The sequence below is a fragment of the Rana temporaria genome, chromosome 1 (assembly GCF_905171775.1).
Source record: "Rana temporaria chromosome 1, aRanTem1.1, whole genome shotgun sequence".
Lineage (NCBI taxonomy): Eukaryota > Metazoa > Chordata > Amphibia > Anura > Ranidae > Rana > Rana temporaria.
In genome coordinates this window covers 95733924-95761472 of record NC_053489.1, presented here as the reverse complement: position 1 = coordinate 95761472, position 27549 = coordinate 95733924, and the positions used below count along the sequence as shown (strand labels likewise).

General features: G+C 43.6%; 1 protein-coding gene across 3 annotated transcripts in view; it reads left to right on the top strand.

Moving 5' to 3' along the window:
- The window catches only part of SCAMP1 (secretory carrier membrane protein 1), a 58101-nt gene that overhangs the window by 13328 nt on the left and 17224 nt on the right, over positions 1-27549 (top strand). For 2 of the 3 annotated variants that reach the window (XM_040340773.1, XM_040340782.1), the window contains exons 2-6: positions 14366-14443; positions 18475-18576; positions 18678-18789; positions 22066-22194; positions 27254-27413. In XM_040340773.1, the coding sequence (XP_040196707.1) occupies positions 14366-14443; positions 18475-18576; positions 18678-18789; positions 22066-22194; positions 27254-27413 (581 nt within the window). Of the gene's footprint in view, positions 1-5879; positions 6046-14365; positions 14444-18474; positions 18577-18677; positions 18790-22065; positions 22195-27253; positions 27414-27549 lie in introns of those variants that run through there. The other variant, XM_040340791.1, reaches the window with a different exon arrangement.

Sequence of the window (27549 nt, the reverse complement as noted above, 5' to 3'; positions counted from 1 at the left end):
AAATCTATTGTTCCTTTTGATTTGAATTGTTCAAATAAATACTCAATGACTAGGCGTATTGTCTTCCACTTCCTGGCGCAGTCTGCTCCCAGTTGGGGTGCCTGAGGATGCTAGACAATATTCTGCACCTTGCACTCAGCCCCTGGAAAGACTTACAATAACCAGACGCTGGTTTTCTACTGACTAGTCACTTGTACCTTTCCATGCACTACCTATTGGCTTTTATTGATTGTAAGTTATGCTTATTCTTTCTGTACACCTCGTAAGACTTTAATAAAATGTTAACCACTGCAAATCCGTGCTACAGCTGAAAGACTGCTTCAGCACGGACCTGAATTGCTTGGGGGGCGTCCCTGGATGTCCTCCCATGCTTGAGCGGCCTGTGCGCCTCCTGCAGGTGCGGTTGCGCACTCTGTGATCAGCGAGTCTGAGACTCGGCTGATCACAGATCAGAGTAAGGGGTCAACCCCTTACCACGTGATCAGCTGTCAGCCGATCATGTGATGTAAATAGAGCCGGGAATTGGCTATTTTTTCTCCTCCCCGCTGATAGCTGAAAAAAGGCGATCACCGGCGGCTGTCAGAGGGACATCGGCCCCGATGAAGAGAGTTGCCCACCAGTGTCGCCTTATCTGTGCCCCCCATCAGTGCCCACCAGTGCTGCCATATTGGCGCATATCAATGAAGGAGAAAAATTACCCAGTTTACAAAATTTTGTAACAAACTATAAAACATGATTTTTTTTTTTTTGTTTAGCAAAAAATAAAAACCCCAGTGGTGATTAAGTACCGCCAAAAGAAAGCTCTATTTGTGAGAAAAAAATGATAAAAATGGACAGGAAGGGGGTTTAAGTGCCCAGTAAATAAGAAGAAAGTGCAAAACCATTTGTTTGGAATGGGATGATCCACAAACATTTAGCCATATGATGTATAACAGTTTAAGATGTGTTAATCAGATTGTTGCATCAACTGCAATTGTTATTGGGTAACTGGTAAAGCAGATATCCAGTGGTCTACCTTCCAAGCCATATATCAAAATTGGGATGAACTAAACTCTTTAATACATTATTCAGCAAATGTTGTTTCAAAATCAAAACTATGGGTGCTGCTTAAGGCTTAGACAGGTCCTCTTCTATTAGCTGCGGGGACGAAGCTCTGTAAATACCAATGCAAAGAAAGAAACCCCCCCCCCCTGGGGGTGGGACGTGTTACTTGTTGGAACTTCTTTCTTAGCAGATGGTGTGTGTGTTTTGGTGGAGTGCTTTTAAGAAGTGTAAGTATTTGTTTTATACTTTCTTGGCAAAACACCAACACTCGTATCTGGGTTGTGCTGGCTGAGCAATGCAAACGTGGCACAATTACAGTTGTGCTCATAAGTTTACATACCCTGGCAGAATTTGATTTCTTGGCCATTTTTCAGAGAATATGAAGAACACAAAAACTTTTCTTTCACTCATGGTTGGTGTTTGTTAATAAATGGATTCAGCCAATCAACTGCGTTTACTCTTTTAAAATCATAATGGCAACAGAAACTACCCAAATGACCCTGATCAAAAGTTTACATACCCCAGTTCTTAATACTGTGTATTGCCCCCTTTAACATCAATGACAGCTTGAAGTCTTTGTATTTGTGGCTGAGGCTCTTTATCTTCTCAGATGGTAAAGCTGCCCACTCCTCTTGGCAAAAAGCCTCCAGTTCCTTTAAATTCTTGGGCTATTTGCATGATCTGTATGTTTGAGATCTCCCCAGAGTGGCTCAATGATATTGAGGTCAGGAGACTGAGATGGCCACTCCAGAGCCTTCACTTTATTCTGCTGTAGCCAATGACAGGTCAAATTGGCCTTGTTTTTTGGATCAATGTCATATTGGAATGTCCAAGTACGTCCCATGCGCGGAATGAAAGAAAAAATCCTGGATCACCGCACTCCTCAAAAAACGATGTCTTTATTCAAAACATGAAAAAACAACAAAAATTCATGCAGTCAAACAAGAAGTGGACTAGGAAAAAAGAGCTGACATGTTTCGCATCATGTGATGCTTACTCGTAGCGCACTACGTCCCATGCGCAGCTTCCTGGCTGATAGATGCAAATGTTCCTCTATTATTTTTTGACAACATACTGCATTCATCTTGCCACCAAATTTCCTGTGCCTTTTTGTAGCTCCCACATCCCCAAAACATCAGCTATCCACCTCCGTGTTTTATAGTAGGAATGGTGTACCTTTCATCATAGGCCTTGTTGACTTCTCTCCGAATGCCTCTACTAGCCAGGTGGGGGTAAGCCATCTAGCTGCCAGCAAGATTCTACGTAAAATCTTGCACCCCGTGTGCATCGGCCCCCGAGAGATTGAGATTGTATTTTGAATCATAAATTCCCCTCTTTGTTTGCAGGGATTTCCTCTCTTCCGGATTTGGCTGTGGGACAGGAATTTAAAGCGGAGCTCCACCCAAAGTAGGGAACCGGCAGTGAAGCCGCAACGCTTCACTTCCTGATTCCCTAATCGAGGATGACACCGGGTGCAGCCGAGGGACGAGCGATTTACTTGTCCTCGGCTGATGACATCGCGGGCGCGCTGAACAGGTTGAGTGTCCTTCTTTTCTTCTTTTTTTTTTTAAAGTCAGCAGCTGCAGTATTTGTAACTGCTGGCTTTAAAAAAAAAAAAAAAAAAAAATCGGCAGAACCTCCGCTTTAAGAGAAATCTTTCCCAAATGGGGGAAAAATAAAAATAAAGAATCTGACTACCGTATTTTCCGGCGTATAAGACGACTTTCTGGATGCAAAAACATGCATCCAAAGTCGGGGGTCGTCTTATACGCCGGGTACAGTCTCAGTACTCTCTTTTTTTTTTTTTCCCCAGCGCTGACAGTCTAACATGCTACGATCGCGAGCCTGAATGATTTCAAAGCCGCGCCTTCACTGCAGAGTGTTCTGTGATAGGAGGAACAAAAATCTTCCCAGCAGCGCCTCTGTTCTTTGTTCCTCCTATCACAGATGCCTTCTTATCCTCGGACGAGATGAGAAGACGTCCGTGATAGGCGGAAAACATAACAGAGGCGCTGCTGGGAAGATTTTTGTTCCTCCTATCACAGAACACTCTGCAGTGAAGGCGCGGCTTTGAAATCATTCACGCTCGTGATCGCAGCATGTTAGACTGTCAGCGCTGGGGAAAAAAGTGAGTGTTATTGCACTGGGGGGGGGGGGGGGGGGGGCAACAAGTTCAGGCACAGTGGGGGCAAGTGATGGCAATGTGGGGGCATGTAATGGCACAATGGCAATGTGAGGGGCAAGTGATGGCAATGTGGGGGCATGTAATGGCACAGTGGCAATGTGGGGGCATGTAATGGCACAGTGGCAATGTGGGGGCATGTAATGGCACAGTGGCAATGTGGGGGCATGTAATGGCACAGTGGCAATGTGGGGGCATGTAATGGCACAGTGGCAATGTGGGGGCATGTAATGGCACAGTGGCAATGTGGGGGCATGTAATGGCACAGTGGCAATGTGGGGGCATGTAATGGCACAGTGGCAATGTGGGGGCATGTAATGGCACAGTGGCAATGTGGGGGCATGTAATGGCACAGTGGCAATGTGGGGGCATGTAATGGCACAGTGGCAATGTGGGGGCATGTAATGGCACAGTGGCAATGTGGGGGCATGTAATGGCACAGTGGCAATGTGGGGGCATGTAATGGCACAGTGGCAATGTGGGGGCATGTAATGGCACAGTGGCAATGTGGGGGCATGTAATGGCACAGTGGCAATGTGGGGGCATGTAATGGCACAGTGGCAATGTGGGGGCATGTAATGGCACAGTGGCAATGTGGGGGCATGTAATGGCACAGTGGCAATGTGGGGGCATGTAATGGCACAGTGGCAATGTGGGGGCATGTAATGGCACAGTGGCAATGTGGGGGCATGTAATGGCACAGTGAGGAATGTAATGGCACAGTGAGGAATGTAATGGCACAGTGAGGAATGTAATGGCACAGTGAGGAATGTAATGGCACAGTGAGGAATGTAATGGCACAGTGAGGAATGTAATGGCACAGTGAGGAATGTAATGGCACAGTGAGGAATGTAATGGCACAGTGAGGAATGTAATGGCACAGTGAGATTTGAAAAAGCCTGTTTCTGTCAGCGGTTCTGGCTCCCCCTCAGCTTCCAGAAAGACAGTAAGAAGGGGGGAGTCTTATACAGCGAGTATATCCCAAAATCAAAATTTTTCCTGGAAAATTAGGGGGTCGTCTTATACGCCGGAAAATACGGTAGTTATAACCCGTACTCCAAACTGAAAAAAATAAAACATAAATTAGTTTTGCAGATAAGATCTGTACACCGTTCATTACTTGGACTACTAACTTCAATTAGCTTTCATGGAGATATGTAGTCTATGGGTGTGCTTGCATTTTCCTCCAGCACTGTGAATATTTAATGGGTGTGCTCAATAAAGCCATGATAAGTAAGTTGTGTTTTATAAATTTAAGCACCTTGTGTTTTGTTTGTTTTGTATTGTTGTAACTTAAAGGAGTTGTAAAGTCTCAAGGTTTTTCACCTTAAAGCGGAGATCCACCCTAAAGTGGAACTCACGCTGATCGGAACCCTCCCCCCCTCTGGTGTCACATTTGACACCTTTTCAGGGGGAAGGGGGGTGCAGATACCTGTCTAAAGACAGTAATTTGCACCCACTTCCGGCCACACAGTTTCGAGTTTACTGTGGGCAGAAAGTCACCTCCCGTCCTCCCCCCGTTGTGCTCTGGGAACACTCGGCTCCCAGAGCACAGCGGGAGCCAATCAGCGGCGCAGCGCAACTCGCGCATGCGCCGTAGGGAGCCGGGCAGTGAAGCCGGAGCGCTTCACTTCCTGGTTCCCTCACTGAGGATGGCGGGGGAGCAGCAGAGTGACGAGCGATTGCTCGTCCTCTGCTGCGGACGGCGCTGGACTCCAGGACAGATAAGTGTCCTAATATTAAAAGTCAGCAGCTGCAGTATTTGTAGCTGCTGGCTTTTAATATTTTTCTTTTTTAGTGGCACATCCGCTTTAATGCATTCCATGCACTGCACTGATTTTTGTGATGTCAGCAGAGTCTAGACTTCTCCATTTAACCCCCGTAAACCCCCTTTCACACTTGTACGACTTCAAAGTCGCGCGATTTTACCGCGATTCGCAGCCACGATTTCAATGAATGCCTGTGTAAGTGGCATCAAAATCGGACCAAAGTAGTGCAAGGACTACTCTGAAGTAGGCACAACTTAAAGTCGTGCCAGTATGAATGGTAGTCATTGAAAATAATGGAGACTGACTTGTCATTCGATTTTTGCAGTCCAAAATCGTGAGACAAGTCGTATAAGTGTGAAAGGGGAATAAGGCTAGCTGTAGATTTCTACAAATTTAGTCTTTTCCACCATCTAGGCGTAATATCCTGCAGGGTACCCCTGCCAGGTATTTTGTTCAGACACCCACAGCTTTCTGAATACCTGAGCAGTGACTGAATCTGATAGCATGCAGTCCCTGCTGAACCAGCAACTTTCTCCCTGGCCCCTTCTGGTTTTGTGTGTTTATTTATTTTGTTTTGTTTGTTTGTCGAGCTGGGTGGTGCCAACAGGGCCACCCTCGCCTTTTATTTTGGTAGTTTTATAAAGAATCAGCCAAAATGTGAGCCATGTATGGCTGTAGCTGGGCATTGTGTGGCAGTGACAAGTGGACAGGTAGGATGGAGAGCCTGCTGGAGTACAGGGCAGTACAAAATGGCAGTAATGTTGGTTATTTTCTTTTAAGTCCCCCCCCTGTCCCCCCCCTGTTCGCTGAGAGCCGCTGCAGTGCGCCTACTCCCTGTTCTGTGTGCCACTCATTATCTAAGATCATGTGATGCTGGAGGATTATTCAGTGTCATCTGGTATTATCTGAGATAACAACTGAAGCAGGTCAGCAAACGATCACTGCATGCAGAACAAGTGAACCTTTAACCAGCAGAGTAGAAAAAGAACAAAGACTCTGGATCCTTCATCCGATGGAGAAATCCTCCAACACAAAGTTCAACCACCCATGGTATGTTGCATTTAATATCTCACTGCGGCCAGATTGGGTAGATGATCATAAGACTGCATAATACAATTAGCTTGGCCATGTTTCCATAGAGATGACTAGGTCTGCCTTTACTAGCCAGCATACATAGTGGTAATGTTATGTAATGACGTTGACGTACTTTGCTTTTCACTTTCATGCTACTTTGAAAAAAGCTCTGAATATCTGCAGTGTCTTCCATATAATATAATGTGGTTATGTTCATCATTTTTTGGGAGACTTGCGCTTTCCATGAAATCATCTGCAGGTCATTAGTAAGTTTAATGCTAAAAAGCTTTTCACGGCTGACTGGTGAGACTTTTGTACATCAGTCTAGTTATTGATTCACAAGGAAATTTAAGCGTAAATGAACTGCAAGGATTGTTGTTTTCTTTTATGCTGAGCGTCGGTGTGACGTTAGAGTCCACAGGTTATTTTTATGCACCCGAACAGTGAATTAAGTTGGATTTAAAGGGCAAGTTGAATCCATTGAAGAGACCTCCTAGTTCTCCACCCTTCTAGAACCTGGCTGCTTCTGCTTCAATACCCCGGTATATTGCACTCTGCTGTAAGTTACCTTCTCTGTACATTGCATACTTAGGACTACTTTACTATTTACTATTAAGGTGAATTTATTAAAACTGCAGCATTGCATGGCAACCAATAAGCTTTGAAAACTGAAAGTTTAGAGGCTTATCTGAATGAGCTGAAGTTAGACGTTGATTTGTTATTATGCACAACTGCTCCTAGTTTTTTTTTTTTTTTTTTTTTTTTTTTAAATCAGAAAAATAGTTTATTGTGCCAAAAAATAAAAAAGGAAAGTCAGATACATGAATATAGGTCAGCATACATGAAAATATACAGAACATCATCGCATGGATACTAGTACCATACACATGCTAGAACAGAGGCACAAGAAAAGTACAAAAAACATTATTGTCAATAAAAAAATTAAGACAGTGTTAACCGCCTCACCCCCCCCCCCCCCCCACACACAATCGGACACTTGGCCAACGGGCCATACCTGAAATCCCGCATTCCACAGTCTGCCCAAATATTCAGAACTTTTTATTTTAATAATCTTTTTATTTCTAACATCTGTAGAGACCTATAAACTTGTACAAAAAACACAGACAAAGGTGTAGTAAGAATTGGCTATAAAGCAATTCTCAAAAAAAGGGGGGTAAATTGCAGCCCGAGAGGTCAACATACACAGGTCTATGCAAGTAAAAAAAAAAAAAGGAAATGGGCGCTTATCTGCATTTTTCTCAAAAAAGGACACGTAACATGATTGCTCAGATCTATGATCTCCGCGCTGTAGAGAAGTTAAATAGGTGGGTAGTTTCCCCTGGGCTGAAGGATTGCTACATGCTTAAGGAGGTTTGGGCAGAAAGCACTTCCTGAGAGAGGACTCTGCAAGCTCTAGCAGTGCGACATCTAAACTAGACCGCATATGCCCTAAGTCCAGAAGCGCATTCATGCCAAGCAGCCCATGTGCCTGCCATTAAAGTGTTTTCATGTACCTTTACAGGTCACCACCCATTCCTCTTCTTCTCGGATCACCCTCACCCTATCGATCCATTCCTTGCAGATGGGAACCTGTGCACTTTTCCAAAAGAGTGATAGTAGGCGCTGGGCCGCGTTCAGTAAGTGTGGAAGTACACTTCTTTTGTACTGTCAGGTTGGCAAAGGAGGCATATGAAGGAGAAAGTGCATCCGAGAGAAGGGAATGACTAAGCCAAGTATAAACTTTATTTGATCCTAACATCTTCCTAAAATAGTCTAATCACTGGAAACTCCCATCATAAATGTAATAATGTATCACAATGGCCACAGCCACACCAACAGAGATCAGAAACTGAAGGGTAAATCCTCATTGGGACAACAGGCACCTGGTACCAGCGTGACAAAATTCTGAGTTTGTCTCTTGGGTTTTGGATTTAATTGATCTAGAATGCATAAGCTGGTACAGTTTGGTCAGCTGCGCCGAAGAGAACTCCACCTCCAGATCCTTTCCCAATATTTTTGAATATATATGTGATTGGCAGCAGTGCACCCGTGGCTTATCTTAGTAGCTGGTACATCTCAACCATATGTGGAACAGGCTCTAAAGCAGTGGTTCTCAACCTGCTAGTGCCGTGGCCCCTTGATAAAATTTCCTAAGTTGTGGGGACCCCTAACCGTAAAATTATTTTCGTGGCGTGGGTTGTCAGCACCCACCCAAGGCAAGACAAGTAATTTGCACCCCTAATCCACGGACATTTAGTGCTCCCTGGGTCCTTTTAATGGCAACTATAGTCGCAGGTAGTGTCACTCACTGTGTCTCCGGCTTCACTGTGTTAACAACTTTGTGGTGTCTCGTAGCAGTGACACCTATGCCAAAATCAGGAGATAGGGTCTCCTCTATCCCCTCTCACTTCACATTTCTTACCAGTCAACTGACCTCTAGTCTTTGCCCCCCAGCCATGCCGTGAACTGAAAGGGCACATGCAAAGAGGCTGAGTGGGTGGCCACGTGCTCCAGGGATGGCCCTGCTGGGTGGCTGCAAAAATGCTGGGAGAGTGGTGCGGGCTTCAGAAACAGCCCAGGATACGGTGACCCCTGGCAAATCATCATTTAACCCCCAAGGGGGTCCCGACCACCAGGTTGAGAACCACTGCTCTAAAGCAATAATAGGATGTTCATGCGGGGTAAGAGTTGAAACGCCCATAGAGAGAGCCATTTTCTCACCTGGAGGGAACCATAGGAAGCCCCCTAGAGGAGCTAGCGGTGACACTGGGGGACAGAGAAAACGGATTAAGCCGATCTCAGACATATATTGCAGAACGTGGCACCGCATCCAATGATAATTGTGTAAAAAACAATAAAAAGCAAAAAGATGACTAACTGGTTGCCGACCAGCCGCTGTCTTTTTACGGCGGCAGGTCGGCTCCCCTGCGCGAGAGCCCGTCGCCCACTAGGGGCGCGTGGGCACACGCGATCGCTCGTCAGAACGCGGACCAGGAGCTGTGTGTGTGTGTAAACACTGCTCCCGGTCCTGTCAGGGAGAGAAATGCTGATCTTCTGTTCATACAATGTATGAACAGAAGATCAGTCATTTCCCCATGTCAGTCCACCCCCCTACAGTTAGAACACACCCAGGGAACATACTTAACCCCTTCTCCGCCCCTAGTGTTAACCCCTTCACTGCCAGTGGCATTTTTATAGTAATCCAATGCATTTTTTATAGCACCGATCGCTATAAAAATGCCAATGGTCCCAAAAATGTGTCAAAAGTTTCCGAAGTGTCCGCCATAATGTCACAGTACCGAAAAAGAATCGCTGATCGTTGCCATTACTAATAAAAATGCCATAAAAATACCCCTTATTTTGTAAATGCTATAACTTTTGCGCAAACCAATCAAACGCTTAATGCGATTTTTTTTTTTTTTTTTTTTTTTTTTTTTAACGAAAAATATGTAAAAAAGAATACTTATCGGCCTAAACTGAGGAAATTTTTTTTTTTTTTTTTTTTTTTTAAATACATTTTTGGGGGATATTTATTATAGCAAAAAGTAAAAAATATTTAATTTCTTTCAAAATTGTCGCTCTATTTTTGTTTTATAGCGTAAAAACTAAAAACCGCAGAGGTGATCAAATACCACCAAAAGAAAGCTCTATTTGTGGGGAAAAAAGGACGCCAATTTTGTTAGCCACGTCGCACGACCACGCAATTGTCCGTTAAAGCGACGCAGTGCCGAATCGCAAAAAGTGCTCTGGTCTTTGACCAGCAATATGGTCCGGTGGTTAAGTAGTTAAAGGTTGCCACTATGATCCCAAATAGGAAAGATGAATGGTCTCATATTATAGAAAAAAAAAAATATATACATTTATTTGAATTTCATTAAAAAACACACGATAGGGGGGAAAAAAACATGAACATGTCTGACAGGTACACTGTCTCATGCAAGAGAACAGATCAAGAAGCTGAAACAGAAATAAATCGCATTACTGGCCTAGAGACTGGTTACAAGGTATTCCTAGAACAGGGATCCTCAAACTATGGCCCTCCAGCTGTTGCAGAACTATACATCCCACGAGGCATTGTAAAACTCTGACATTCACAGACATGAATAGGCATGATGGGAATTGTAGTTCTTTAACAACTGGAGGGCCATAGTTTGAAGACCCCTGTACTAGAAGATCCCTTCTGGCTAGAGGCCAATCATACGAAATTGCAATGTCAGCGCCAGTGGATCGCCTTTAGCTTCTTCAGGAGTTCCTATTGGTACTGGAATTTTTTTTTTTATTCTTTTTTTTAAATGATATACAAACTGTTAAAATGTAATTTGTTTGGATGCTGGTCTCTAAATAGTTTATGAATGATGTACAACAATTTAGCATGATATCTATACATGAATTCAATAGTGATTATAAAAAGGCGAAACGCATAGCGATCCATTGGTGCTGACATTGCAATTTCGTATCATTTGCCTCTAGCCAGAAGAGATCTTCTAGGAATACCTTGTAACCAGTCTCTAGGCTATTCGTGCGATTTCTTTGTTGCAGCTTCTTGATCTGTTCTCTTGCATGAGACAGTGTACCTTTTCAGACATGTTCGTTTTTTTTTCCCCCCCTATCATGTTTTTTAATGAGATTCAAATACATTTATATATTTTTACTATAACATGAGATCATTCTTCTTTCCTATTTGGGATCATAATGGCAACTTTTAAAGTCCTCTTTCCTCTTTTTGGTTTGTTTTTAATCCGATCCCAGACTCTAAGGGCTTGGGTCCTTAGAGGTAATGTAGTGTCGGACAGCCCCCTGTGCTTCCGAGGCAACCATGGAGCAAATGACTGATTCATGCCTGCCATACATTGCTCCAGGGATACCCAGAGCTTGGAGCAAAAATGGAAACGGCAATTTAAAATCCGCTGTAGGAATACCATGACACCTCCCATTTGTTTAGATCAACTTACCAATCTCATGGCTATCCACGGTCTCTGAGCATTCCTTATCAAAGCATACTAGGAAGCTGTGAGAAGAAGGTTCTAGGCAAGGACACGGGCACCATGTGGTCAGCTCTAGTTTTAGTAAATTTCCCCCAGTTTGATGTGCCATGTTTTTTACTTCAGCACTGAACGTTAAGCTGTACATTCTTAACCTCCACGCTCCATTCGTTTCTGCATATACAAGTTGTTTACAATACAACCAGGGATTTTTTTTAAGAATGCAGAATTGTTATAGTGAATGGGAAATACCCTTGCTAGGTTACTGTGTATGTGTGAAGTTGGCTATACCTCTGCTTACAATCTGATTGTACAATAGCCTTAAGAATAAGTAACAATGCAGTACAAGGGCCTAGACAATTTAAATTGGATTACATGGATTGTTTGGGCTGACCCATGTAACATACAACCCCAATTCCGAAAAACAGAATGCAATGATTTGCAATTCTCATAATCCCATATTGTTCACTATAGCAAAAATAAATCATGTCAAATGTTTAACCACTTAAGACCCGGTCCAAAATGCAGCTAAGGGACCTTGCCCCTTTTTGCGTTTCGGCACTGCGTCACTTTAACTGACAATTGCGCGGTCGTGCGACGTGCCTCCCAAACAAAATTGGCGTCCTTTTTTCCCCACAAATAGAGCTTTCCTTTGGTGGTATTTGATCACCTCTGCGGTTTTTATTTTTTGCGCTATAAACAAAAATAGAGCGACAATTTTGAAAAAAATTATATTTTTTACTTTTTGCTATAATAAATATCCCCCAAAAATATATAAACAAATATTTTTTTCCTCAGTTTAGGCCTATACGTATTCTTCTACCCATTTTTGGTAAAAAAAATCGCAATAAGCGTTTATCGGTCGGTTTGCGCCAAATTTATAGCATTTACAAAATAGGGGATAGTTTTATTGCATTTTTATAATTATTATTTTTTTTTTTTTTTGTTGTGACTGCGACATTATGGCGGACGCTTCGGACAATTTTCACACATTTTTGGGACCATTGTCATTTTCACAGCAAAAAAATGCATTAAAAATGCATTGTTTATTGTGAAAATTACAATTGCAGTTTGGGAGTTAACCACAGGGGGCGCTGTAGGGGTTATGTGTGGCCTCATGTCTGTTTCTAACTGTAGGGGGGTGTGGCTGTAGGTGTGACATCGATTGTGTTTCCCTATAAAAGGGAACACACGATCGATAACGGGGAAGCTGTGTTTCCACACAGCTCTCCCCGTTCAGCTCCGGACACCGATCGCGGGACTCCAGTGGCGATTGGGTCAGCGGGTCCCGCAGTCACGGAGCTTCGGACCGGGTCGTGGGCGCGCACCCGTGACCCACGGCTGGGAACTTAAAGAGGACGTACGTGCTTGTGCCTAGCCGTGCCATTCTGCCGACGTAAATGTGCAGGAGGTGGTCCTTAAGTGTTTAAACGTCGCCTATGGAGATTTTTAAGGGTAAAAGTTTGACGCCATTCCACGAGCGGACGCAATTTTGAAGCGTGACATGTTGGGTATCATTTTACTCGGCGTAACATTATCTTTCGCAATATATAAAAAAATTAGGCTAACTTTACTGTTGTCTTACTTTTTGTCACACCGTATTTTGTATTAAAAAAAATATTGCAATGACCGCCATTTTATTCCCTAGGGTGTTAGAAAATATATATATATAATGTTTGGGGGGTTTTAAGTAGTATTCTAGCAAAAAAAAATTTTTTAATCTTGTAAATGCCAAATTTGAAAAACAGGCTTGGTCCTTAAGGCCCCTTTCACATTGAGGAGTTTTTCAGGCGGTAAAGCGCTAAAAATAGCGCTGCTATCCCGCCTGAAAAACTCCTGCACTGCAGACTCAATGTGAAAGCCCGAGGGCTTTCACACTGAGGCGATGCGCTGGCGGGAGACAAAAAAATCTCCTGTCAGCAGCATCTTTGGAGCGGTGAGAGGAGCGGCGTGTATACCGCTCCTTCACCGCTCCTTCCCATTGAAAACAATGGGAACCGCGGCAATACCGCCCGCAATGCGCCTCTATAGAGGCGCATTGCGGGCGATATTAACTCTTTATCGGCCACTAGCGGGGGTTAATACCGCTAGCGGCTGATACCCGCGGCAATTCCGGCGGTATAGCGCCGCTATTTTTAGCGGCGTTATACCGCCACCGCAGCTCCTGCCTCAGTCTGAAAGGGGCCTAAGTGGTTAAAGGGGTTGTAAAGGTAATTTGTATTATTTTTTTTTCCCCTAAATTGCTTCCTTTTACCTTGGTGCAGTCCTCCTTCACTTGCCTCATCCTTCGATTTTGCTTTTAAATGTTCTTATTTCTTCTGAGAAATCCTCACTTCCTGTTCTGTCTGTAACTCCACACAGTAATACAAGGCTTTCTCCCTGGTGTGGAGAAAGCCTCTTGAGGGGGCGAGCAGGACACTCTCTACTTTGCAGATAAAGGAGCTGTGTGTTAGTGGGCGTCCTGACACTCCTGCTCGCCCCCTCAAGAGGCTTTCTCCACACCAGGGAGAAAGCCTTGCATTACTGTGTGGAGTTGCAGACAGAAGAACAGGAAGTGAGGATTTCTCAGAAGAAATAAGGACATTTAAAAGAAAAATGGAAGGATGAGGTAAGTGAAGGAAGACTGCACTAAGGTAAAGGAAGCTATTTAGGGGAATTTTCTTTTTACCTTTACAACCCCTTTAATGGCTGTGTGTTGAGTTATTTTGAAGGGACAGCAAATTTACACTGTTATACAAGCTATACACTCACTACTTTACATTGTAGCAAAGTGTAATTTCTTCAGTGTTGTCATATGAAAAGATATAATAAAATATTTACAAATATGTGAGGGGTGTACTCACTTTTGTGAGATACTGTATAAGGCAGCAGTGTGATCCAGGGGGGAGGGGGCCGAGAGCCAATGCAGTGTGTGTGTGTGTGTGTGTGTGTGTGTGTATAAGATGGAATGTGATCTTGGGGGGGGGGGGGGGCAGAGAGCTTGGAGCCTTGTGCGTGTATATGGCATGTAAACTTCATATTCGTGGTCTGCGGTATTCAAAATTGTGAGTTTAGTGGTCCATAAGTTCCGCAAGGTTGGAGACTGTTCTAGCTGTATAGAGTTTCATCACTTGTGTGGCTGACTGGTCTTTACACAGCAGTTTCACTGACTGCAGGTTGGAATGACAAATATACTAATTTTCAGACCGTTTTAATCCATTTTTTTTTCCCAGAAAAACAAAATGGTGGCCTCTAGAGGTAGCTGCTGACATGTGTGCTATAAGAATACGATGGTAATTTGCACAGTCGTGTACTAAATGTCCCCTCTCCTACAGGATCCTTCGGTTACACAGGTGACCAGAAATGTACCCCCCGGGTTAGAAGAGTATAATCCATTTTCGGATTCCAAAACAGTAAGTCTGCTCCATATGTTCTCTCAAGGTCAAAGAGGCTCTGCAGTTTTTTGCAGTATGCTGAAAGGAATGAATTTAGCTAAAGTAATCACTTCCCTTGTATTTCTGTGGAATTTGTGTAATGTTAAGCTCCACTTTTTTATTGTAAAAGACACTGTCACATTGAATTCCAGTATTATGAAACCTTCAGCATTTTTTACTTAATACATTGACAGCAATAGAATAAGATTCCTTAGTAAACTGTTTACATTTTTACCCCAGCTCTTTTCAACTGTCAGTGCTGCTTGCTCCTGCTCTTTGTGCTGCTTCCCTGCACTTCTGGTCTTCCAAGAGAGTCAACAGTGGACAGCAGTGCAGTCCTTATTCAGGCCATTACTTGGAGCAGGGGAGTGCCTTTCAATCCTAGGCTATGGGGCTGTGTGTTTCCATTCATGCACACAGTTTAGGGAGACACAGCTCTAGTCTCTGCATTCAAGGGTGACTCTGTAGGATTCTACAAGAGTAAGGAGCCTTTCTAAAATGGGATACCTGGGTGCAGCGGTCATGGCACCTGCTTAAAGTGGTTTTAAACCCCACATATAACCAGTGAAGGGAATGGCCTCATGCCGCGTACACACGGTCGTTTTTCGTGATGGGGGAAAAAAACATCGTTTTTAAAAACGTCATTTAAAAAGTGTGGGGGAAATGTTGTTTTATGTCTTCTGAAAAACGACAAAAAAAAATTCAAGCATGCTTCAATTTTTTATGTTGTTTTTCAAAACGTTGTTTTTTGTGTCATAAAAAAATGACTGTGTGTAGCTAAAACGATGTTTAAAACAACGTTTTTAAACCCACGCATGCTCAGAAGCAAGTTATGACGCAAGCTTGAATGGAACAGAGTGCTGCCGTACATGCTGAATGTAACCGCGCTTTGCTAGAGCTCTTTGAAAAAATGATGGTGTGTATGCTACGTCGTTTTTTTAAAATGAAGTTTGAAAAACTTTGTTGGTTTTTTTTCCATGCTAAAAAAATGACTTTTTTTTTCATCACAAAAAACGACCATGTGTACGTGGCATCAGATGGTACACAGATGAAACAAATCCTCCTACGTAGGTTTTACTTATTTACAGTCTTCTCTTGTCTACACCCCTTCAAAAGTGCCGATCATGTTAAACATTCTTCATCTGTCAGCAGCACAGAGGAGGGGGCAGAGACTGCAGTTAGTGTGTGGGAGCTGATTGGAGGAAAGGCACCACACACCCCACACACACACACTCGCAGCAGAAGAACGGTGTTGTGAATAGACGAGCTCTGTTAAATCCAAAACGAATACAAGAAAGAGAGTCACCGCTCCAGGTGGGTCTACTATATGGTCACACGTGTAGGACAGGATACCAAGGGTGCTGGCAGTGCACTAGGCAAGCATAAAAACTAGATGAAAGATGGATAGCCACAGGGGAACAGCCGACGTTTCGCACAAGATCAGTGCTTATTCATGGCTTCAGCACTGATCTTGTGCGAAACGTCCCCTGTTCCTGTTTTTATGATTTGGTGATGTATTTGCTGTTTATTTGAATAAAAGACAACCTGGACGGTTTTTTGGAGTGCGGCTATCCATCTTTCATCTACTTTTTAGACAAGCTCTGTTCTTGGCTCTCTTTCTCCCCCTCCCGACACAAATTTATCTTGTGTTGGGAAAACTTCTCAGAAGTGAACAGAGACAAGTAAACACTGCAGACGTATGTACTTTGCTCAGACTCCATGACTGAGGTTTACAACCATTTTAAGCTGGGCAAGGATTAAACAATGTAGCGGCTGCATACTAGGTGAATAAATCGGCAGTTGAAAGTCCTTAAAAAAAATGAGTGTTTAATAGCATTTTAACTGGTTGCCGACCAGCCGCCGTCGTTTTACGACGGCAGGTCGGCTCCCCTGCGCGAGAGCACGTAATATAACGTCGGCTCTCGCGCAGGCTACTAGGGGTGCGCACGCGCCCCCGATTCCCGTGCCGGTGGGCGCGATCGCCGCCGGGCACACGCGATTGCTCGTTACAGAGGAGCGGGGACTGGGAGCTGTGTGTGTGTAAACACACAGCTCCCGGTCCTGTCAAGGAGAGAAATGCTGATCTTCTGTTCATACAATGTATGAACAGAAGATCAGCCATTTCACCTAGTGAGGCCACCCCTCCCACAGTTAGAACACACCCAGGGAACATACTTAACCCCTTCCCCGCCCCCTAGTGTTAACCCCTTCACTGCCAGTGGCATTGTTATAGTAATCCAATGCATTTTTATAGCACTGATTGCTATAAAAATGCCAATGGTCCCAAAAATGTGTCAAGTGTCCGCCATAATGTCGCAGTACCGAAAAAAAATGCTGATCGCTGCCATTACTAGTAAAAAAAAAAATATTAATAAAAATGCCGTAAAAATACCCCCTATTTTTGTAAACGCTATAACTTTTGCGCAGACCAATCAATAAACGCTTATTGCGACTTTTTTTTTTTCCCGAAAAATATGTGGAAGAATACGTATCGGCCTAAACTGAGGAAAACATTTTTTTATATATATTTTTGGGGGATATTTATTATAGCAAAAAGTTAAAAATATTATTTTTTTTCAAAATTGTCACTCTATTTTTGTTTATAGCGCAAAAACTAAAGATCGCAGAGGTGATCAAATGCCACCAAAAGAAAGCTCTATTTGTGGGGAAAAAAAGGATGCCATTTTTGTTCAGGAGCCACGTCGCACGAACGCGCAATTGTCAGTTAAAGTGACAGTGCCAAATCGCAAAAAGTGCTCTGGTATATATAATAATATAATAATAATAATAATAATAATAATATAATAAACACACATCTTTTTGCAGGTAAAAAAATGTTTTTTTTTTTTTTTTTTTACTTTTGAGCCTGTAAAGCATTGCACCAGTGATCCGCAGATTGCGGGTGCTATGCAGGACTCCTGCAGACTTTTCAGTATATCTGTCTGCTTGTATCTCGTCCAGGCAGATATACACAGACAAGACCATGAACTACCAGAACGCTCAACAGTGGTAGTTCATTGAAACTACAATCCAATGGCAGCAAAGGCTGTCAATACTTGTAATTTTCCATTCACAGAACCATGTGAATGAATGATGTGGGCAGGCGGGGCCCAGCACAGCCGCACTTTTTTTTTTTTAATGGTGACGGCAGTCACTATTTAAAAGAATAGAAGTTCCACCCTAAAAAGGGGTGGAACGTGTGCCCAAAGATTAACTTATCCTTTTAAATGTTCATATTATTGATACTGCTGAAGTGTAGGCACCAAAATGCATTTCAATGGTTACAAATCCTGGTTCTGCTATGGCTTCTCTTCCCGTTTAGAACTGAGCCAGCCTGCTCCAATATTCAGGACTGTTTGCGCAATAATCTATTGGCAAACACTACTGGGTTGAGACCTCTTTATCCATTGCCAGAGACTATTTCATCCAATTTCTCAATACATTTAACTTGAAAATCCCTTTAAAGGAAATAAGCAATCCCAGACATATATTTTCAGAGACTGTGGGAGCCAATCTCTGGAGTTTGGAACCTCTGTTCTAATTTGTGCAGCCCATAAGCTATGCTGCAAACTTGGGTGCAGAGATATTGGTGCTAAAAGCACATGTTTGCACCATAAAACGTATACCCCCTGCAGCCCTTGTCCTCTGCATTCTGCCAGGTATATTGAAAAGTCCTGCATATATTTGTAGCCTGCACCAGAATAGGGCCCCTCTTAATACAATTAGGACTTGCCAATCTTTATTGCTGCTCATGCCTTGATCCCCTCCATAGATTTTAGTTTTTCTGTAAGTATAGAGGTAGACAGGATCTCCACTGTACTGTGCAGAGTGGGTGCACATGTAGTGCAGCTGAAATGTTTTGAATTATGACAAGTCTGCCCATCTGTAGTGTGCATGGATTCAGAGGACAGGGTTATGTCTTATTTGAAGCCTTTTATTTGCACAGCAGGTTGTATAGAACGTTGAATATTGCATTTGACTATTCCTTTTTTTTTTTTTTTTTTTTTAAGCCTCCACCAGAAAAAGTAAAAATGCCAACGGCGGCCCCCAGCACACAGCCAGCTATAATGAAGCCTACAGAAGAGCCTCCAGCATATACTCAAATTGCAAAAGTTAGTATACCTTTTACTTTGCAGTTGGAATAACTTTCCAAGATAAATCTGTCAAATCCTGATTATCTACGATTTACGTGTAATGTTGAATTTATTTTTAGGAACATGCTCTGGCCCAAGCTGAACTTCTGAAGAGACAAGAGGAGTTGGAGAGGAAAGCGGCAGAATTGGATCGCAGGGAACGGGAAATCCAGAGCCTAAACCAATCTGGTGGTGAGTCTGTGTCATGTTGTCATCGATTTCTTTAGAAGGAGGGACTATCACATCATTTGTATTTCTAATAAACAATGCGGTCTGGATTTCCTGAAGTCCAACTCCATCTTTTATTTTTTTTATTTTTTTAAGCAATGTCCTGGAAAAAAAAAATCAGTACTCATCCTATCTCTGATGCGGCAACCCCCCTCTACCGATTCATTGCCCTGTGATTTGGCGTCAGGCTTCTTCCATGTCCAGCAGTATTCAAATTACTTCCTGTGAGTCTAGATCAGGGTTTGACAAATTTGCTTGGAGTCTAGGAGCCAGCTAAAAAAAGTTAGGAGCCAGAAAACGCGCCCCATCCTGCCAAGCTCGCGCGCAGAAGTGAACACCCCTGGACCACTTTACATTGCACAGCACCTCTAGACCCCTTTGCATTTTACAGCACCCTGCACCTCCGGACCCCTTTACATTACACAGCACCCTACACCTCTGGCTCTCTTTACATTACAGAGCACCCTGCACCTCTGGACCCCTTTACATTACAGAGCACCCTGCACCTCTGGACCCCTTTACATTACACAGCACCCTGCACCTCTGGACCTCTTTACATTACACAGCGCTTGTACCTCTGGACCTCTTTACATTACACAGCGCTTGTACCTCTGGACCTCTTTACATTACACAGCGCTTGTACCTCTGGACCCTTTACATTACACAGCACCCTGCACCTTTGGACCCCTTTACATTACACAGCGCTTGTACCTCTGGACCCCTTTACATTACACTGCACCTCTAGACCCCTTTGCATTTTACAGCACCTCTGGATTCCTTTACATTACACAGCACCCTTCACCTCTGGACCCCTTTACATTACACAGCGCTTGTACCTCTAGACCCCTTTGCATTTTACAGCACCTCTGGATTCCTTTACATTACACAGCACCCTGCACCTCTGGACCCTACAGTACAGACCCCCCTATCAATACAGACCCCCCAACAATACAAGCAACCCCATACAGTACAGACCCCCCTAACAATACAGACACCCCACAGTACAGTAGTAGTGGCTTTGCAGGGGGAGGGGTATTGCATCTGAACCAGTCAGCACACAGGCACCCGGCGCCATGACAGACCCTTCCCTTCAGACCACACATGAAGAGAACGAGGTAGTGGCTTTGCAGGGGGAGGGGTAATGCGAGCCGCACCTGAGCCAGTCGGCAGACCCGGGACCCGGCGCCATGATGATCCCATTCTCTTTGTGGTAGCGCGGACTCTTGGCTCTGATCAGTCTCGGCAGCTGCTGTCATAGCCGAGCAGAGAGTGAAGCCGCCTCCCCCTCCTCCTGCATAGCACAGCACTGTGTAGACATAACAGAGGAGGGGAGGCGGCTTCACTCTCTGCACGGCTATAAAAGCCACTGCAGAGACTGATCAGAGCTGCAACCACGGAGAGGACAAAATGTGATGTTGCGCCGGGTCCCGGGTGTGCCGACTGGCTCGGGTGCAGCTCGCAATACCCTCTGCAAAGCCACTACCTCGGGCTCTACAGGATGTGACCACTCCATGCTGCCGCTGCCTAAACCCGCAGCACTGTCTTCAGTCGCGGGAGGGGCACCGCTGGACTGACACCCCCGCAGTGGGTGTCACCTGGGGCGGCCCGCCCCCGCTCGCTCCAGTCCCCTAGGAAGCATAGGCTGCAAAGCCGCGGCCTCAATTAACAGCCATCGCGGCACTACAAAAGTGCAAGTGAGGGGGGGGGGGGTGTTCGACGCGCACAGGATACCCCCAGCTCCTGGTCGATAATTGTAGGCGCAACGGCGACCTGGCTCCCGGAATTTGTCGAACCCTGGTCTAGATAATCAGGGTCCTGCCCTCTGGGAGTACTTGGTGAAGCTGTTGTGATCTCACGGGAATGTTGCAAAGGAATGTACAGTTATGTGTAACATTCAGGACACAATCCCTTTCCCCCATAGGGGGTGCATATTTGGATAAAGTGGGAAATGATTAAAATCATTTCACTTTTTGTGTGTGTATTTTGCTTTTAAATGCTGTCTTTGTATGGAGAGACAACAAAAAGTGAGAAGGAAAATTCACTCTTAGGTTGGCCATAGACCGTTCGAATCCCGGCCGATTCAGCAGAAATCTGCCAAGATTTGAACCATGTGTCGTCAGGCTGAATTTACTAAGTTGATCAACTGCCGCATTTTACTCGCTAGTAGCTGCTATAATCACTGTCTTCCCCTGGCAGGGACAGCTTACACTGCCCCCAGAGAATGTGTCAGCAGGAGGGATTCCCTTGTTAGCACTGTCTGTGTTGATGGGGAAATCGTGCAAATTTCTTAACTGCAACCCTTTGCTGTAGGAAAGAAATGTGCACTGTCTATGGCCAGCCTTAGACACTTGTCAACAGAAGAGGTGTCTCCATTAGGTTTTCGCAGACAATTGCTACATTTTGGATTGCTTCTCCCTTTCTCTCTTGGTAACAAAGGTCATCAGGATGAAGAAAAGTATACCGCTCTATGAAACAATTAATCCCCGTTGCTTCCGTCCCAACAAACCAAGAGGGTGCTGGCTGTGCTCAATTAGCATGGGATGAAAGAAAAATCCTGGATCGCCACAGTCCTCAAAAACTATGTCTTTATTCAAAACATGAAAAAACAACAAAACGTAGCTACGAGTAAGCATCACATGATGCGAAACATGTCAGCTCTTTTTTCCTAGTCCACTTCTTGTTTGACTGCATGAATTTTGGCTGTTTTTTCCATATGAATTTTTGTTGTTTTTTCATGTTTTGAATAAAGACATTGTTTTTTGAGGAGTGCGGCGATCCAGGAATTTTCTTTCGTCATCAGGATGAACAGAGAAGCAATCGAGGTAGAGAAAGCAAGAAAAAAAAACTGAAATCCATTTTAATACTCCCAAATGTTATCCTTACTCTCAAAACTAAAGTTTCAGAGTGAATTGTAAAACTAGCGGAACACTTTTAGGGCCTGCCCATATATCCATACTGGAGTCCTAAGCTAATGTATGGCCAGCCAAAGGGAAGCCTGTGAAGGTGTTGTACTGCACTGTGCAATCTCATTAAAAGCTGATTTTAAAACTTATAGAAGCTGAAGTCAGTGTTTATTAATTAGAGGTACACATTCTTATTTTGCATTTTCAGGATGGTCAGGTGGGAACATTTTACAAAATGTTCTTAAAATGTAAGCTCTACTTTACCTGTGTATTTAGCAGTTGGCTAGATTGTTGCTTCTTTGTCTATAATCACATAATAACCATTTTCATCTTATAGGAAGAAAGAATAATTGGCCACCACTTCCTACAAACTTCCCAGTCGGTCCATGTTTTTACCAAGACTTCTCAGTGGATATTCCTGTGGAATTTCAGAAGACTGTGAAGATTATGTACTACCTGTGGATGTGTAAGTATAGCATGAAAACATGGGCTGTCGTGTCCATTATGTACAATCATTTATGGTTTTCCCCTAGTACAATCCATATGCGAGGGGTGAGGTTCATGTGAGTAAGCAATCGGTAAATTTGTGTAGTATTGCGATAGAATAGCAGAGAACTGACTGGAGCTGTAAACTTTTACCATTGGTTTCCTGATTTCCTGTCTGGGAGGCATATTGTTTTTTGCACTTTTGCAAGTTTCACTCAAGTGGAAGCAAATCAATGCTCTCTGTTCTGCACCTTACGCTCAGCTTTTTATACACTGCAGAGAAAGCTGGAGGTCACAATTTAATTGCAGGTTCATAGAGGCAAAATGCTTAAAGATAAAATAATTTCCATACGTTTTATGGCCCATAATTATGAAAGTATAACAAGACAGGTGATGCTGAATTGGACACGCTGTGACCCAAAAATAAATAAATGTATCCCCTGCAAGTTAAAGTGGTTCTAAAGGCAGAAGAATGTTTAACTTAATGCAAACCTTCTGCAAAATACTTGCATGAGCCCAATCTTGGTCCAACGATGTGCACGAGAGCAGCGCCTCCTTCTCTCATTGACTCAGACACAGCAGACATTGGTATCTATCACAGCCAGTGAAGAGGGAGCAAGGGGTGGGGCTGAGCCATGCTCCATGTGGACACACAGGGCCGCTCGGGAGCAAGCACGCTTCAGTGCCTTCACGTTGAGTCCAGCTTGCTATGGAGACACTCGATGGGGAGGGGAAAAGCCAGGAGTGTTGGCCGGGGACCAGAGAAGGCGGGTATACCAGGTTTGTTATTTTCAAAAAATAATTATTGAGCTTGTAGAATCATTTGGATGTAGTAATGTGCCAATATGCACTGATTACTAGCACATTATAAAGGACTTGCCTGTAAAACCGATCCCTCCAGCAGTGTGCTGTCACCGGTGACAGGGATTCCATCTTCACTCAGTCTTCCTTCCGACCGTTTGAATGGCAGAGCCGTGATGTCATTCCTGTCCATTCAGAGTGCATTGCACATAGGCTGGTGACATCTAAATATCTCCTAAATGGTGCATGTAGGAGATGTTCACTGTACCTACAGGTAAGCTTTATTATTGGCTTACCTGTAGGTACAACTTAAGCTGAGTTTACTACAGCTTTAATTTGGACCAAAATGTCATTCACTATTGCACTGTGAGCACAACAGATTCATACAAAAACATAAGATGGCTTCATATCTTGAATACATCACCAATATTTTTTTTTTTTCCAATAACAATTTTATTGATCAAAAAGTTAGAACATACATAACTCAGTCTTCCAAAAAAAAATAAAAAAAGAAAGGTTGCAGATAAAGACAACATAACAAGAAGTGAGAAAGGCACAGTAATAAAACAGAGTGCTCAATACCTTTGCTTACTATAGTCTGCAGTAACAGCTTGTCTATCGTTTCTGATAGCGCCAATGTGGCGGGGGGCAAACTTCCCCTAGTCTTGTGTTTTTTCTCCCTTACATGGTATATTAATGAGACTAACAGCTTACACTAGCCTTTCTCAATTGAGGTGGTGCGACACCCTGGGGTGTCATTTGAGGTTGTCAATTGGACCCCGGCATCTTGGTTGAGAGGCTGGCAAATGAGATGGCTCCTGTTCCCCAAATGAACTGTACATTGCCACAGCAGGATCTTGGTCAGGACCGTGAAATAAAAGCAGTGGAAGGGGTAGGCGGCTTCCTCAGTCCTTGGCTTTTTTTTTTTTAAATTGCGCTGCACTGAAAATGTGCTGCGTTTGCCAATGCATGGGGGTACCAATAAGAATTGATGACACTCCTGTGAGTCTTCCAAACAGCAGTGTTTTTGCGTGTCGGGCGTGTGCGTTTTTTTTGCGCACCTTCCCCGACACGCAGTAATGTGAACCAAGCCTTAGACTGGGGTGTCTCAAGACACCCTAAATGGAAATAGGTTGGGAAACACTGGCTTACATAATAGAGATGAGGGCACTGCATGTCTTGCCATATAAACATACAGTATATTATCTTCACTTGCTAAATTTGTTAGTAGCCTAAAAAGTGAAAACAAATTTATCCATGACATCTAAGGACTAATAACCTGCATATTACATTGTTTTTCTTTTGGGTTTAGATCTGCTTTAAGCCTGACTGGCTCACAATGCATAATCTTGCCCCTCTTAGTCTTTGTACTGTTCAAACAACTGTGGGAAAACTAAAATAATGTGGCTGCATAATTGTGAACACCCTCTTATAACTGAGGATGTAGCTGTGTTAAGAATTAAGCAATCGCATTCAAACTCATGTTAAATAAGAGTCTGTACACACCTGCCATTATTTAAAGTGCCTCTGATTAACCACTTCCCGCTCGGTCAATAGTAAATTGGTTTCCGGGAAGTGGTTCTGTTATCCTGACTGGACGTCTATTGACGTCCAGCAGGATAAAATGCCGTCGCGCGCCCGGCCATCGGTGATGCGGGGTGTCAGCCTGACACCCTGCATTTCTGATCTCGGTAAAGAGCCTCCAGCGGAGGCTCTTTACCACGTGATCAGCCATGTCCAATCATGGCTGATCACAATGTAAACAGGAAGAGCCGTTCATTGGCTCTTCCTCACTCGTCTGACAGACGTAAGTAGAGGAGAGCCGATCTACAACTCTCCTGACAGGGGGGTTCGCGCTGATTGTTTATCAGCGCAGCCCCCCCTCGGATGCCCACACTGGACCACCAGGGAAGCCGCCAGGACCACCAGGGAAGGGGGCAACATGTGGATGGTTAGGTACACCTGCCATGGCCATCCACATGTAAACAAATAAGCACAATAGATGCCAATAAGTGCCCACAAATGGGCACTGACTGGCAAAAATTAGTAAATAAACAAGTGATGCCCAGCAATGCCATCAGTGCCACCTCTCAGTGCCCATCTACGCCACCCACAAGTACCCATCAGTGCCGCATACCAGCACCGCCTATCAGTGACCAACGGTGCTGCCCATCAGTACCGCCATATCAGTGCCTGTAATTCAAGTACTTATTTACAAAAAAAAACAGAAAAAAAGAAAAACGTATTTTTTTTTTCAAACTTTTCGGTCTTTTTTTTTTTTTTTTTTAATTGCACAAAAAAAAAAAAAAACGCAGAGGTGATCAAATACCACCAAAAGAAAGCTATATTTGTGTGAACAAAATTATAAAAAAATTTGTTTGGGTACAGTGTAGCATGAGCGGGCAATTGTCATTCAAAGTGCGACAGCGCTGAAAGCTGAAAAATGGTTTGGGCAGGAAGGTGCGCAACTGCCCTGTATTGATTTGGTTAAACACACCAAATTTCAGCTGTTCTAGGTCGTCTTTCCTGAAATTTTCTTAGTCGCATCCTACAGCAAAAGCCATGGTCCGCAGAGAGCTTCCAAAGCATCAGAGGGATCTCATTGTTAAAAGGTATCAGTCAGGAGAAAGGTACAAAAGAATTTCCAAGGCATTAGATGTACCATTGGAACACATTGAAGACAATCCAAGTGGAGACAATATGACACAATAGTGACAATACCAAGGACTGGACATTCCTCCAAAACTGGTGACGAGAAGAAAACTGGTCAGGGAGGCTGCCAGGAGGCCTACAGAAACATTAAAGGAGCTGCAGGAATATCTAGCAAGTACTGGCTGTGTGGTACATGTGACAACAATCTCCCGTATTCTTCATATGTCTGGGCTAATGGGTAGAGTGGCAAGATGGAAGCCTTTTCTTACGTAGAAAAACATCCAAGCCCGGCTTAATTTTGCATAAACACATCTGCAGTCTCTCAAAAGCATGAGGGAAAATGTGTTATGGTTTGATGAAACCAAGGGTGAAGTTTTTGGCCATAATTCTAAAAGATATGTTTGGCGCAAAAACATCACGGCACATCACCAAAAGAACACCATACCCACATTGAAGCATGGTGGTGGCAGCATCATGCTTTGGGGCTGTTTTTTCTTCAGCTGGAACAGGGGCCTTAGTCAAGGTAGAGGGAATTATGAACAGTTCCAAATACCAGTCAATATTGGGGACAAAACCTTCAGGCTTCTACTAGAAAGAGCAACAGGAACTTCATCTTTCAGCATGACAATGACCCAAAGCATACATCCAAAGGAATGGCTTCACCAGAAGAAGCCTAAAGTTTTGGAATGGCCCAGTCAGAGCCCAGACTCGAATCCAATTGAAAATCTGTGGGGTTATCTGAAGAGCGCTGTGCACAGGAGGATGCCCTCACAATCTGACAGATTTGGAGTGGTTTTGCGAAGAAAAGTGGGCAAACATTCCCGAGAGACTCGTACCCAAAAAGACAGAGTGCTGTAATAGAATCAAAAGGTGCTTAAACAAGGCATTCGTTTAAGGGTGTGCACACTTATGCAACCATATTCTTCTTTTTTTTTCAATTTTTTTTGTTCTACTGTCCTTTGACGTAAAAGATTTTAGTTTTGTTTTTCAACTGAGTTGTACAGTTTTATAGGTCACATTAAGGCCCCTTTCACACTGGGGCGGGAGGTGCGTGGCGGTAATTTTTTTTACTTTACTGCTAATTTTGCTGCGCTATTTGGCCGCTAGCGGGGCGGTTTGACCCCCGCTAGTGGCGAGAAAAAGTGTTAAAAACCAGAGGCGCTTTGCCGCAGTGTCCCATTGCTTTCAATGGGCAGGAGCGGTATACACACCGCTCCTTCGCTGCTCCAAAGATGCAGCTAGCAGGACTTTTTTTTTTCGCGCCTGCAAACCGCTCCAGTGTGAAAGGGGTCTAAAGGTCGAAAAAGTTCTAAAATGCTTTTTCTTTTTTCTCATTTATTTTTACATCACGAAACCTGACAATTTAACATGGACATATAGACTTTTTATATCCACTGTATTTCTGTAAAATAATCACCAAAATAGGCTGTGGTTTTTGTGTTAAGGCCTAATACTCGGCTTTGGTATGTTGGTATTATATATTATACTGTAATTGCTTTATTCCGTGTTGTACTGCTTTTCACATGTTGGTCTGACTTCCAGCATGGTCAATTTGACTTTTTTCTTTGCCTTTTTTCTTTCTACAGTTCATACAGTCACCCTTTTTGTAAATATTTTTGGTTGCCTGGCCTGGTTCTGCGTTGATACAAGCCGAGGGGTTGACTTTGGGTTGGCAATCCTGTGGTTTTTGCTTTTCTCTCCCTGCTCATTTGTTTGCTGGTACAGACCACTTTATGGAGCATTCAGGTACAGTATAAAATTTAAGCTGATATTATGAGTACTTGTTTTTATTACTTTTCGGAAAGTCTTTATAAATGTTCATAGTTACTAGCAGGTTGAATCATATGCTGAACTCTTATATTATTGGGGCTTCCGTGATGAA